This window comes from Pogoniulus pusillus, chromosome 42 (assembly GCF_015220805.1).
Source record: "Pogoniulus pusillus isolate bPogPus1 chromosome 42, bPogPus1.pri, whole genome shotgun sequence".
Taxonomy (NCBI): Eukaryota; Metazoa; Chordata; class Aves; order Piciformes; family Lybiidae; genus Pogoniulus; species Pogoniulus pusillus.
Genome location: NC_087305.1, coordinates 4284093 through 4297787, shown reverse-complemented (window position 1 = coordinate 4297787; position 13695 = coordinate 4284093). Strand labels below are relative to the sequence as shown.

Below are 13695 nucleotides of genomic sequence, written 5' to 3'. Positions count from 1 at the left end.
CTCCCTCCCTTAATCCCTCCCTCCCTTCCTCCCTCCCTTGCTCTCTCTCTCCCTTCCTCCCTCCCTTCCTCCCTCCCTCCCTCCCTCCCTCCCTTCTTCCCTCACTCCCTCCCTTAATCCCTCCCTCCCCTCCTCCCTTCCTCCCTCCCTCCCTCCCTCCCTCCCTCCCTCCCTCCCTTAATCCCTCCCTCCTCTCCTCCCTCTGTCCCCCAGCTGTTGGCCTCGGCCAGCTACGACGACACAGTGAAGCTGTACGAGGAGGAGGAGGACGATTGGGTGTGCTGTGCCACCCTGGAGGGGCACGAGTCCACCGTCTGGAGCGTGGCCTTCGACGGCAGCGGCGAGCGCTTGGCCTCCTGCAGCGACGACAGGACCGTGAGGATCTGGCGCCGCTACCAGCCGGGCAACGAGGAGGGTGAGGCTGTGCCACCTGCTGGGCAGTGCCCCCGGCTGAAGGGCAGCCTCGGGCAGCTTCCGACGGTGTCAGGATGGGAGGAGTGGCTGAGAGCTCATCAGGGCTGTGATGCCAACCAGGGAGAGCTGAGCAGGCTGCAGGGCTGGGGGAGAGGGAGCTCAGGCAGGGCAAGGGCAGGATCCTGCCCCTGGGCAGCAACAACCTCCTGCAGCAGGACAGCTGAGGAGGGACCTGCTGGGGAGCAGCTGCAAGGAGAAGGAGCTGGCAGTGCTGGGGGCAGGAAGGTGCCCAGGAGCCAGCAATGTGCCCTGGTGGCCAAGAAGGCTCCAGTGGTGTCCTGGGGGGCATGGAGAAGAGTGTGGGCAGCAGGGCAAGGGAGGGTCTGGTGCCCTCTGCTCTGCCCAGAGCTGCAGTGCTGGGTCCAGGTCTGTGCTGCCCAGGGGCAGAGGGACAGGGAAGGGCTGCAGAGAGTCCAGGGCAGGCTGGGCAGATGCTGAGGGGCCTGGAGCAGCTCTGGCAGCAGCAAAGGCTGAGCCCTGGGGCTGAGAGCCTGCAGGAGAGCAGCCCCAGAGGGCATCTGAGCAGTGCTGAGCAAGAGCTGAAGGAGCTGTGGGGGGCAAGAGGCTGGGGCCAGGCTCTGCTCAGTGGTGCCCAGTGCCAGGCCAAGGGGCAGTGGGCACAGAGTGGAGCCCAGGAGGTTGGATGTGAAGAGGAGGAGGAGAAAGTTGTTTGTTGTGAGGGTGCTGAGGCCTGGAGCAGGCTGCCCAGAGAGGCTGTGGAGCCTCCTTGTGTGCAGAGCTGCCAACCCCCCCTGGGCACTGTGCTGCTGGGCAAGCTGCTGGGGGTGCCCTGCTGGGGCAGGGGGGGCTCTGCCTGGCTGCTCTCCAGAACTCCCTTCCCAGGCTCAGCTGCTCTCTACCCTCCCAGGGGTGGTCTGCAACGGCACCGACCCCACCTGGAAGTGCATCTGCAACCTCTCTGGCTACCACTCCAGGACCATCTACGACGTGGCATGGTGAGTGGCAGCAGGTGGCAGAGCCCACCTAGCTCCACCTTCCCACGGTGGCATCACGAGTGACACCTTCTGGCACTGCTCCTCCCCCAGGTGCCACCTGACAGGGGCTCTGGCCACGGCCTGTGGTGACGATGCCATCCGCGTCTTCGAGGAGGCTCCATCCTGTGCCCCCCAACAGCCAACCTTCAGCTTGGCTGCCCACGTGCCCCGTGCCCACTCCCAGGACGTCAACTGCGTGGCCTGGCACCCCAAGGAGCCAGGGCTGCTGGCCTCCTGCAGTGACGATGGAGACATTGCCTTCTGGAAGTACCAACGCCCTGAGCTCTGCTGAGCACCCAGCCCCTGCCACCCTCACCCACTGCTGGCACCCACGGGCGATGCCATCCCTGCCCTGAGCTCTGCTGAGCACCCAGCCCCCTGCCACTCTCACCCACTGCTGGCACCCACAGGTGATGCCATCCCTGCCCTGAGCTCTGCTGAGCACCCAGCCCCTGCCACCCTTACCCTCCATTGGCACCCATGGGCGATGCCACCCACGACCTGAGCTCTGCTGAGCACCCAGCCCCCTGCCACCCTCTCCCCCCACTGGCACCCACAGGCGATGCCACCTGTACCCAGCTCTGTGCTGGGAAGGGCTCCTCTGTGCCACGAGTTGAGGCTGTGGCACACTCAGGACTGTGGAGGTGCCACAGGATGCCCCAGGGATGGGCAGAGCAGCGTGGAGCCCGCGGTGGCATCAGGCTGGGTTTGGCACACAGGGCAGGGCTGCTGCCCCCTGCCTGCTGCTGCCCTGCGCTCAATAAATGAGCTCTGCTGGCCAAAGCCTCCAGAGCCTCCCTTCAGTGCTGGCAGCAGCACCCCTGGGTGGGGGGGAGCAGGGTGTGGGTGGAGGAGGTGGCACAGGAACTGGATTTGGGCCTCCTGGTGGTGAAGCAGAGCTCAAGAGGAAGAGTTTGGGTCAAAGTGGGGCTGGCAGAGAGCCCCCAGGCAGGATCTGTGCCCGCAGGAGCTGGGCAGCAACAACCTCCTGCAGCAGGACAGGTGAGGAGGGACCTGGTGGGGAGCAGCTGCAAGGAGAAGGAGCTGGCAGTGCTGGGGGGCAGGAAGGTGCCCAGGAGCCAGCAATGTGCCCTGGTGGCCAAGAAGGCTCCAGTGCTGTCCTGGGGGGCATGGAGGAGAGTGTGGGCAGCAGGGCAAGGGAGGGTCTGGTGCCCTCTGCTCTGCCCACAGCTGCAGTGCTGGGGCCAGGTCTGTGCTGCCCAGGGGCAGAGGGACAGGGAAGGGCTGCAGAGAGTCCAGGGCAGGCTGGGCAGATGCTGAGGGGCCTGGAGCAGCTCTGGCAGCAGCAAAGGCTGAGCCCTGGGGCTGAGAGCCTGCAGGAGAGCAGCCCCAGAGGGCATCTGAGCAGTGCTGAGCAAGAGCTGAAGGAGCTGTGGGGGGCAAGAGGCTGGGGCCAGGCTCTGCTGAGTGGTGCCCAGTGGCAGGCCAAGGGGCAGTGGGCACAGAGTGGAGCCCAGGAGGTTGGATGTGAAGAGGAGGAGAAAGTTGTTTGTTGTGAGGGCGCTGAGGCCTGGAGCAGGCTGCCCAGAGAGGCTGTGGAGCCTCCTTGTGTGCAGAGCTGCCAACCCCCCCTGGGCACTGTGCTGCTGGGCAAGCTGCTGGGGGTGCCCTGCTGGGGCAGGGGGGGCTCTGCCTGGGCTGCTCTCCAGAACTCCCTTCCCACCCCCCAGGCTCATTCAGGGGCTCAGGGGTTTATTGCAGCTGCTCTCGCTCTGTACATCCACATGGTAAAAAAAACACACAACAAAAGGGGAAAGCAGAGAGGAGACCACACCTGGGGTGGGGTGGGGGTGTGACAGAAGTGCCAGCAGGGCTGGGCACGGGTGGCACAGCCCTGGGCTCAGTCAGAGTCGCTGTCACTCTCTGCCTCCTTCACGTCCACGCTGAACTTGTACTCCTGGTCGCAGCCCATGTAGGCATCGCTCATGAAGTACAAAGTGTAGTTGTGAGTCCCCGTGGCTGGGGCCACGAAATCCAGCTTCACCTGCAGGGAGAAGAGCAGTTGGAAGCTTGTAGTGGGCACAGGGAAACCCACCTGGCACAGCCCAAGCTCCCCTGTTTGTCAGTCACCAGCCTGGCACCTGCCCTCCTGCTCACCTTAGCCTTCTGCTGCAGCGTCAAACGCTTGATGGAGATGAGGCTGTTGGACTTGGAGTCTCCAATCACCACCCACCAACCCTCCTCACGTTTCTGCCAGAGAGGGGAGAGTTAACAGCCTGGGCACAACAAAGGACAACCCCCCACCACGGCCCAGGTGGCACCAGAGTGGCACCTACCTGGGGGAAGAGAGGAGCGATGACAGGACCGGTGACCTCCTCCTCCCGCTCCAGCTGCACCAACACCACCACGGGGCCACCGCTGCGGGGAGAAAGGAAGGAGATGGCAGGTGAGGGTTTGTGCCCTCTGAGCTGGCACAGAGGGCAGGGGCAAAGCCTCCCTCTCTTCCCTGGCTCACCTCCTGATGCTGTCCTTCTCCACCACCTCGTAGGACAGCTCGATGTTGGGGTAGCGGTTGCAGAAGCGAGCCACGTCCGCGATCTGCGCCTCCGACAGCTGCAGCAGGGCAGTCCTCTCCTCGTCCTCCATCTCCATGATGTCGAACACACTCTCCACACCCTGCAGGGAAGGAGCTGCTCTGGAGCCATGGCATTGTTCTGCTCGGAACAGAGCCCGCTCCTGAACCCAGCAGTGCCCCCAGGGAGGCATCAACTCATAGGGGGGCAGCATCACAGCTCCGCAGCTCTCAAAGCCTTACAGGGTTGGGGACTCCATCGCTGCCCCTGGGCAGCCTGGGACAGGCCTGGACAAGCCTCAAGGGGGAGAAATTGTTCCTCAAGGCCAACCTGAACCTGCCCTGGGGCAACCTGAGGAGATTTGGTCCCTTCCTGTCCCTTGTTGCTTGGCAGCAGGGCCCAACCCCAACCTGGCTGCAGCCTCCTCTCAGGCAGCTCTACAGACCCAGAAGTTCTCCCCTCAGCCTCCTTCTCCCCAGCTCCCTCAGCTGCTCCTCCCCAGCTCTCTTCTCCAGACCCTTCCCCACCTTTCCTCCCCTTCTCTGGGCCTGCTCCAGCTCCTCAATGTCCTCCTTGGAGTGAGGAGCCCAAACCTGACCCCAGCACTCAAACTGTGCCCTCCCCAGTGCCCAGCCCAGGGGCACAATCCCTGCCCTGCTCCATGCTGCCCACACCACTGCTGCTCCAGGCCAGGCTGCTGCTGCCCTCCTTGCCCACCTGGCCACCCCCTGGCTCATCTCCTGCTGCTGCCAACCACCACCCCCAGCTCCCTCTCCACTGGGCACTTTGCAGCCACTCTGCCCCAGCCTGCAGCTCTGCTGCCTTTCTTCAGTGGCAGATGCCTGGGGAGGAGCAGAGCAGCTCAGCACACCCTGCACACAGCTGCTGAGCTTCCTCTCTCCTGCTGCAGGGACACAGTGCAGGGCCCATGGTGCTGCTCAGCTGCTGCTTGCACTCAGCCATCTTGGAAGGCTTCTCCAACCCAACCAATTCCCTTGGTGTTGAGTTGCAGCTTCTTTGCTCCTCTGCTTGGTATCCTCCTGCCCAAACCACTCCAGCAGCTCTTAAGATACCTCCAGGCCTGCTGAGTCCCCCACCTCCCTGGGCAGCCTAATCCATCCTGGCCCTCCAAGATCACTGACCCCAAACATCAACCCAGCACCACCATGGCCACCAAACCACAGCCCTGAACACCTCCAGGCCTGCTGACTCCTCCACCTCCCTGGGCAGCCTAATCCATCATGGTCCTCCAAGCTCCTCCAGCCCCAGCTCCCCCAGGGCCTTCCTCCCTGGGCACTTTCCAGCCTGGAGCCTTGCTGGGGTTGTTGTGAGCCAAAGGCAGGACCCAGCCCTTAGCGTTGTTTAACCTCATCCCACATTGGCCTTGGGCACATCCATCCAGCCTGGGCAGGACTCTCTGCAGAGCCTCCACCCCTCCAGCAGCTCAGCTGTGCCAGCCTCAGCCCTGTGCTGCCCTGCAGCTCGTCCCTGGCTGAGGCAGGACCTCAGGGATCCCTCCTCAAGCTTTACCTTGTCAGTGCAGCGCTTGATGTGCTCCGAGGTGAAGTGAGGCAGCTGCTTGAGGTAGGAGTCCTTGGACCACATGGCCTGGGTCACCATCTGGGCCAGCTCCATGGCAGCCAGAGCTGGGCTGAGCCACCCATTGCTGGACAGGACATCCACACAGGCCTGGATCAGCCTGATGGCCTGGACACAAGGGATGGAGCCAGGTCAGGAGGCAAAGGACACAGCTTGTTGTGAGCTGGAATCATCCCAAAGCTGAGCCCCACAGGAAGGGTTTGGCTGGAAGAGACCTTCAGGATCATCAAATCCAGCCCTGAGCCCAGCACTGCCCCAGGGCAGCACCAACCATGGCCCTCAGCACCACAGCTCCACAGCTCTCAAACCCCTCCAGGGATGGGGACTCCACCACTGCCCTGAGCAGCCTGGGCCAGGCCTGGACAAGCCTCGAAGGGCAGAAATTGTTCCTCGTGGCCAACCTGAACCTGCCCTGGGGCAACCTGAGGAGATTTGGTCTCTTCCTGTCCCTTGTTGCTTGGCAGCAGAGTCCAACCCCCACCTGGCTGCAGCCTCCTCTCAGGCAGCTCTACAGACCCAGAAGCTCTCCCCTCAGCCTCCTTCTCCCCAGCTCCCTCAGCTGCTCCTGACCCTTCCCCACCTTTTCTGCCCTCACCACCCTGGGCACCACCTGCTGTGGGTGCCCTGCTGGACTGGATCACCTCCAGAGGTCCCTTCCCACCCCCTCCAGGCTGGAATTTGGGGATCCTGTGCCCAAATGCTGAAGGCATCAAGCAGGGAGGTGGAGGGCACAAGGTGGGAAGCAGAGGGCACAAGGGGAGAGGTGGAGGGCACAAGGGGAGAGGTGGAGGGCACAAGGGGAGAGGTGGAGGGCACAAGGGGAGAGGTGGAGGGCACAAGGGGAGAGATGGAGGGCACAAGGGGAGAGGTGGAGGGCACAAGGGGAGAGGTGGAAGGCACAAGGGGAGAGGTGGAGGGCACAAGGGGAGAGGTGGAGGGCACAAGGGGAGAGGTGGAAGGCACAAGGGGAGAGGTGGAGGGCACAAGGGGGAAGGTGGAGGGCACAAGAGGAGAGGTGGAGGGCACAAGGGGGAAGGTGGAGGGCACAAGGGGAGAGGTGGAGGGCACAAAGTGGGGGGTGGAGGGCACAAAGGGAGGAGGTGGAGGAGACAAAGTGGGGAGCTGGGGGGCACATGGTGAGTGGTGGGAGGTGGGGGGCACACAGGGGGTGACAGAGGCCACCCTGCTGCACCTTGCTGAGGATCTCCTCCGTGTCTGACTGCAGCTCAGCGCTCAGCTGCATGCGGGACAGGTGAGCCTGCAGCAGGAGGTTGGTCTTGACGTGGGGATCGTTGAATTTGGGGTTGGTCAGCTTGTGAGGGACTTTCTGGGACAGCTGGAAGGAGAAATCAGGAAGCCATCAGTGCCTGAAGACCCTCAGGGATGGAAAAGGTGGGGTGGGGCAGTGCCCCCCTCCAAAGCCTGCCCCCTCTGCGGCTCACCTGCCGCAGGAGGTTGTCCTCGTGGTGCCTGATGGGGATGTTCTCGTACTCAGCAGCGTTGGAGATGATCTCAATCAGGCCTCTCACCTTGGTCTTGGCGTTGAGGGACATGCTGAAGAGCTCTGGAGAAGTCAGAGAGGCAGAGGGGTGAGGTGGCAGCAGGATGGGCAGGAGCTGCCTTCGGGTGGGCAACGCCGGGCGCAGGGATGGAGTTTTACCACCCAGGGAGGTCCTGGGTGCCCTGTGGAGGTGCTGAAAGCCAGGCTGGATGAGGCCTTGAGCACTCTGGGCTAGAGGCAGCTCTACCTGCCCATGGCAAGGGGTTGGCACTGGATGAGCCCTTCCAACCCAAGCCATTCTCTGGACCTATCCCCTCAGTGCCACTTGCGGCGCCAGGAGCGGCAGAGGCAGGGCAGAGCCAGCAGGAGAGCTGCTGCCTGGGCCTGCAGCCTCACCTATGGGGGTGTAGTTAATGTAGTAGCAGGCAGCTATCAGGCTGGATAAGGCCTGGGCTAGAGGCAGCTCGACCTGCCCATGGCAAGGGGTTGGCACTGGATGAGCCCTTCCAACCCAAGCCATTCTCTGGACCTATTCCCTCAGTGCCACTTGCGGCGCCAGGAGCGGCAGAGGCAGGGCAGAGCCAGCAGGAGAGCTGCTGCCTGGGCCTGCAGCCTCACCTATGGTGGTGTAGTTGATGTAGTAGTAGGCAGCTATCATGCCCAGGTTGAGAGGAGCCACATCCATCTCATCCTCAATGCTGATGCACTTGGACTGCTCCAGGTCACTGAGGGTCTGCTCCACCAGCTCGGAGAGGTGATCCGAGAGGTGCCGGTGGGACACACCTGTGGGCACAGCAGGGCCAACCTGAGGCTCAGAAGCTCCTCAAGGCAGAGCAAAGCTACTCCTGCCAAAGGCAAGATGCTGCCTTGCCAGCTTCCAAAACCCAGCTGCAGCAGCAGCAGCAGCAGCAGCAAGGTCTCTGCTCACCTTGCAGGTTGTAGTAGTTGGGGTTCTGAGTCATCCTGCGGTAGAGGAAGGTCCAGGTGAGGTAGTCCACAGCATCCTGCTTGTTCTCGATGGTCTTGGTGACAATCTCAGCGTTGAAGTGGTCGTGCATGCAGTGGTCCAGGTGAGACTCCACTGGCAGGGGCTCATAGAGGAACTTCTTGAAGAAGTCCTGCAGCAGGAGAGGAGGAAATGAATCCCAGCAGCCACCCCCGCGAGGGCTGCCAGCAGCAGAGGCCTTCCAGGGCCTGAAATGGGCTGCAAAAAAGCTGGGGAGGGACTTTTGAGGCTATCAGGGACAGGAGTGGGGGGGATGGAGCAAAGCTGGAGGTGAGGAGAGTCAGCCTGGAGGGGAGGAGGAAGTTGTTGAGCAGGAAGTTGTTGAGCAGGAGAGTGGTGAGAGCCTGGCAGGGGCTGCCCAGGGAGGGGGTTGAGGCCCCATGGCTGGAGGTGTTTGAGGCCAGGCTGGCTGAGAGTGTGTGCAGCCTGCTCTAGGGTAGGGTGTCCCTGGGCATGGCAGAGGGGTTGGCACTGCCTGCTCCTTGTGGTCCCTTCCAACCCTGCCTGATTCTATGCTTCTAACTCTGCCAGGCAGCCTGGGAGAGAACAAAAGGACACAGCCTGAAGCTGTGGCAGGGCAGGTTGAGGCTGGAGGTGAGGAGGAAGTTGTTGTCAGAGAGAGTGATTGGCACTGGAATGGGCTGCCCAGGGAGGTGGTGCAGTGCCCATGGCTGGAAGTGTTGAAGAGGAGGCTGCATGAGGCACTCAGTGCCAGGGGTGAGTGAATCAGAAGGGTCAGGAGTTAGGCTGGACTCAATCCTGGAGGTCTTTTCCAACCTGCTTCATTCGGAGACCTTCAGAGATCCCTCCCAACCCATTCCACCCTAACCCAACACCAGCCAAAAGCTAGCAGCTGGAATCCACAGCCTCAGGCAGGAGCTGAGAGACTTGGAGAGCAGAAATTGATGCCCCTCGAGGCCCAGCCCAGCCCCTCACTCACCTTCTTGGAGCCCTGGCACATGATGACACAGCGTCCCTCGTCGTCCTGCAGCGGGCGGTTGGCATGGCCAACCATCTGCAGCACATCATAGATGGGGTAGTCCACGTAGCTGTGAGGGCAGACAGGGAGAGAGGGCTGCAGGGAGACAGCCTCTGCACCAGCACAGCTGAAGGGGGCACCTTGCTGGGCAGCAGCTCCAAGGAAAAGGAGCTGAGAGTGTTGGGGGACAGCAAATTGAGAGGTTGAGGCTTCAGCACTGGAGGTGTTTCAGGCCAGGCTGGCTGAGGCTGTGGGCAGCCTGCTCTAGGGTAGGGTGTCCCTGGGCATGGCAGGGGTTGGCACTGGATGAGCCTTGTGGTGCCTTCCAACCCTGACTGAAATTGCCCAGGGGCCAGCAATAGGCCCTGGTGGCCAAGAAGGCTCCAATGCTGCCCTGAAGGGCATGGAGAAGAGTGTGGGCAGCAGGGCAAGGGAGGTTCTGCTGCCCCTCTGCTCTGCCCTGCTGAGGGCACAGCTGCAGTCCTGGGTGAGCCCTGGCTGAAGGCATGGAGGGCAGCCTCAGGCAGCTTCTGATGGTGCCAAAATGGGAGGAGTGGCTGAGAGCTCATCAGGGCTGTGATGCCAAGGAGGGAGAGCTGAGCAGGCTGCAGGGCTGGGGGAGAGGGAGCTCAGGGAGCTCAGGCAGGGCAAGGGCAGGATCCTGCCCCTGGGCAGCAACAACCTCCTGCAGCAGGACAGCTGAGGAGGGACCTGCTGGGGAGCAGCTGCAAGGAGAAGGAGCTGGCAGTGCTGGGGGCAGGAAGGTGCCCAGGAGCCAGCAATGTGCCCTGGTGGGCAAGAAGGCTCCAGTGGTGCCCTGGGGGGCATGGAGAAGAGTGTGGGCAGCAGGGCAAGGGAGGGTCTGGTGCCTTCTGCTCTGCCCAGAGCTGCAGTGCTGGGTCCAGGTCTGTGCTGCCCAGGGGCAGAGGGACAGGGAAGGGCTGCAGAGAGTCCAGGGCAGGCTGGGCAGATGCTGAGGGGCCTGGAGCAGCTCTGGCAGCAGCAAAGGCTGAGCCCTGGGGCTGAGAGCCTGCAGGAGAGCAGCCCCAGAGGGCATCTGAGCAGTGCTGAGCAAGAGTTGAAGGAGTTGTGGAGGGCAAGAGGCTGGGGCCAGGCTCTGCTGAGTGGTTCCCAGTGCCAGGCCAAGGGGCAGTGGGCAGGCAGGGCAGGCAGGGAGGGCACAGAGGGCAGGCAGGCAGGGCAGGCAGTGCCACACTCACGCGTGGATCTTGCCGTTGTAGTACTGTGTGTCCATGATGATCACCAGGTGGGCAGCGATGCTCATGCCCCAGCAGAGGCTCCGGGAGGCAACCATCACCTGCACTGCACCTGCAGGGGGCATGGAGACAGCAGTCAGCTCGGGGAGCAGCTCTGCAGGGCACAGTGAGTGGGAGAGGAGAAAGCTCTGGGGGTGGTGCTGGGGCAGAGGGTGAGGGGAGTGCAGGAGAGAGCAGAGAATGAACCAGGGTGGGAAGGACCTGCAGGGTCACTGAGTCCAACCTATCAACTAACCCTGCTCACCCACTAACCTCCCTGGAGATGTTCAAGGCCAGGTTGGATGAGGCCTTGAGTGCCCTGTTCTAGCAGGAGCTGTCCCTGCCTATGGCAGGGGCTTGGAACTGGCTGAGCTTTGAGGTCTCTTCCAACCTAAACCATTCCATGCTTCCATGAACCACCCTCGTGGCTCTCTGCTGGACTCTCTCCAGCAGGTCCCTGCCTCTCTTGAACTAAAGAGCCCAAAACTGGACTCAAGGCTTGGCCAAGCTGTTGTCTGCAGGGCACAGAGGGTTGGGGGAAGGCAGAAGGTGTGTGGGTGGCAGCAGTTGGAGAGGGTGAACCCAGCCCAGGCTGCTGACCAGAGCTGAAGAGCTGCTCCACCACACGGCGCTCCATAGGGGTCAGGCCCTCGTGTAGGTACCCAACCCCATTCACCAGCGTCTCCTTCAGGGTGTTGTCATTCAGCTTCTCCAGGTATGGCACCAGATCCTTCTCTGCACAGTGCAGGAACCTGGCAGCAGAGCAGAGACTCAGAGAATTCAGGCCAAGCTCAGGAAGGGTCTGGAGAACAGGGCTGGGGAAGAGCAGCTGAGGGAGTTGGGGAGAAGGAGGCTGAGGGGAGTCTTTCTGGATCTCTATAGCTGCCTGAAAGGAGGCTGGAGCCAGGTGGGGGTTGGGCTGTGCTGCCAAGGAACAAGGGACAGGAGGAGAGGCCTCAGGGGAGGTTTAGGTTGCACATAAGAAGCAATTTCTCCACTGCCAAAGCCTGGCCCAGGCTGCTCAGGGCAGTGATGAGTCCTCAGCTCACACCTGGAGGTGTCTGAGACCTGTGGAGCTGTGGTGCTGAGGCCATGGCTCAGCCTCTGCAGAGTCAGAGAGTGGTTAGGTTGCTGACCCTGAAGGTCTTCTCCACCCAACCCCATTCTGTCCCTTGTCAAAGGAGCCCCAGAGCTGCTCCCTGCCTGAGGCAGAGGAGGGGCAGAGGCCCCAGCAGGCTGACCTCTGCCGCTGGACGTCGGAGGCGCAGGTGGTGAGGATGTTGATGGCTGTGAGCCGAGTCTGCTTGCGGGAGGGCACAAAGACCAGCACAGGCTTCTTGGGGGAGTGCTTCATGATGGCATGGTACACGGGCTTGGCCATGGACAGCAGCCGCGTCTGCGTGTGGCTGATGTTGAAGCCCTGCAGGGGAGAGAGGAGGGAGGGGAGGAGGGAGAGGAAGAGGGGAAAGAGGAGGGAGAAGAGGAGGGGAAAGAGGAGGGAGAAGAGGAGGGGAAAGAGGAGGGGAAAGAGGAGGGGAAAGAGGAGGGGAAAGAGGAGGGGAAAGAGGAGGGGAAAGAGGAGGGGAAAGAGGAGGGAGAAGAAGAGGGGAAGGGGGAGGAAGAGGAGAAGCAGGGAGAGGAGAAGCAGGGAGAGGAGAAGCAGGGAGAGGAGAAGCAGGGAGAGGAGAAGCAGGGAGAGGAGAAGCAGGGAGAGGAGAAGCAGGGAGAGGAGGAGGCAGAGAGATAGAGAAGGAGGAAGACGGAGAGGGGAGGAGGGAGAGAGGAGCAGGAGGAGAATGGAAGAAGAGGGAGAGAGAATCATTGAACCAGGCAGGTTGGCAGAGAGCTCCAAGCTCAGCCAGCCCAGCCTAGCACCCAGCCCTGCCCAACCAACCAGACCATGGCACTCAGTGCCCCAGACAGCCTTGGCTGCAACACCTCCAGCCATGGGCACTGCACCACCTCCCTGGGCAGCCCATTCCAGTGCCAATCACTCTCTCTGCCAGGAGCTTCCTCCTCACAGTCAGCCTCAACCTGCCCTGCCACAGCTTCAGCCTCTGGCCCCTTCTGCTGGCCCTGCCTGCCTGGCAGCAGAGCCCAACCCCACCTGGCTACAGCCTCCCTGCAGGCAGCTGCAGGCAGCAATCAGCTCTGCCCTGAGCCTCCTCTGCTGCAGGCTGCACCCCCCCAGCTCCCTCAGCCTCTCCTCACAGGGCTGTACTCCAGGCCCCTCCCCAGCCTTGCTGCCCTGCTCTGGGCACCTTCCAGCACCTCAGCAGCTCTCTGCAGTGGAGGAGCCCAGAACTGGACACAGCACTGCAGGGGTGGCCTGAGCAGTGCTGAGCACAGGGGCAGAAGCAGCTCCCTTGTCCTGCTGCCCACACTGCTCCTCAGCCAGCCCAGGATGCCATTGGCTCTGCTGCCCACCTGGGCACTGCTGCCTCCTCTGCAGCTCCTCTCTGCCAGCACCCCCAGCGCCCTCTCTGCCTGCCTGCTCTCAGCCACTCTGGCCCCAAGCAGACAGCAGCAGTTACACTGCACAGAGCGCAGCTGGGAGGACAAAGAGGCTGAGACTGCTCCAAAGCTCACCTGAATGTGAAGCTCCAGGGGCACAGGGCGGACGTTGGGGTGGAAGTTGAAGGTGGAGGTGGCACTGCAGCCCAGCCAGTGTGCCACATCCTTGGCATTGGACAGGGAGGAGCTGAGGGCCACGATGCGGATGGGTCGCTCGATCTGCGAGGAGATGTAGCGCATGCGGGAGCAGATCACCTCCAGCACCGGCTGCGGGGAGAGAGCACAGCCTGAGGGCGAGGCCACGCCCGGGGGAGGAGGGCACCGAGCTCCTGACACCGTGGAGGAGGGCACTCAGTGGAGGAGGAGGAGGGCACCGAGCTCCTGACACAGTGGAGGAGGGCACCAAGCTCCTCCTGCAGTGGAGGAGGACACTCAGTGGAGGAGGAGGGCACTAAGCTCCTGACAGTGAAGGAGGGCACTCAGTGGAGGAGGAGGGCACCAAGCTCCTGACAGTGAAGGAGGGCACTCAGTGGAGCAGGGCACCAAGCTCCTGACAGTGAAGGAGGGCACTCAATGGAGGAGGAGGGCACCAAGCTCCTGACAGTCAAGGAGGGCACTCAGTGGAGGAGGAGGGCACTCAGTGGAGGAGGAAAAGGGCACCAAGCTCCTGACAGTGAAGGAGGGCACTCAGTGGAGCAGGGCACCAAGCTCCTACAGGAGGGCACTCAATGGAGGAGGAGGGCACCAAGCTCCTGACAGTCAAGGAGGGCACTCAGTGGAGGAGGAGGGCACTCAGTGGAGGAGGAGGGCACCAAGTGGAGAAGGAGGAGGGCACCA

General features: G+C 62.5%; 2 protein-coding genes across 2 annotated transcripts in view; one reads left to right on the top strand and one right to left on the bottom strand.

Moving 5' to 3' along the window:
• The window catches only part of CIAO1 (cytosolic iron-sulfur assembly component 1), a 3690-nt gene extending 1438 nt beyond the window's left edge, over window positions 1–2252 (top strand). The window contains exons 2-4 of the mRNA XM_064175497.1: window positions 214–415; window positions 1343–1430; window positions 1521–2252. Coding sequence (XP_064031567.1) covers window positions 214–415; window positions 1343–1430; window positions 1521–1761 — 531 coding nt within the window. The 3' untranslated portion in view covers window positions 1762–2252. The remainder of the gene's footprint in view (window positions 1–213; window positions 416–1342; window positions 1431–1520) is intronic.
• Window positions 2253–3165: 913 nt separating this feature from the next.
• SNRNP200 (small nuclear ribonucleoprotein U5 subunit 200) overlaps window positions 3166–13695 on the bottom strand; it is a 48181-nt gene continuing 37651 nt past the window's right edge. The window contains 14 exon segments of the mRNA XM_064175427.1: window positions 3166–3474; window positions 3588–3680; window positions 3767–3848; window positions 3946–4106; window positions 5534–5710; window positions 6795–6938; window positions 7045–7166; window positions 7722–7886; window positions 8032–8221; window positions 9050–9158; window positions 10309–10417; window positions 10945–11096; window positions 11586–11764; window positions 12934–13125. Of these exon segments, the coding sequence (XP_064031497.1) occupies window positions 3331–3474; window positions 3588–3680; window positions 3767–3848; window positions 3946–4106; window positions 5534–5710; window positions 6795–6938; window positions 7045–7166; window positions 7722–7886; window positions 8032–8221; window positions 9050–9158; window positions 10309–10417; window positions 10945–11096; window positions 11586–11764; window positions 12934–13125 (2019 nt within the window). The 3' untranslated portion in view covers window positions 3166–3330.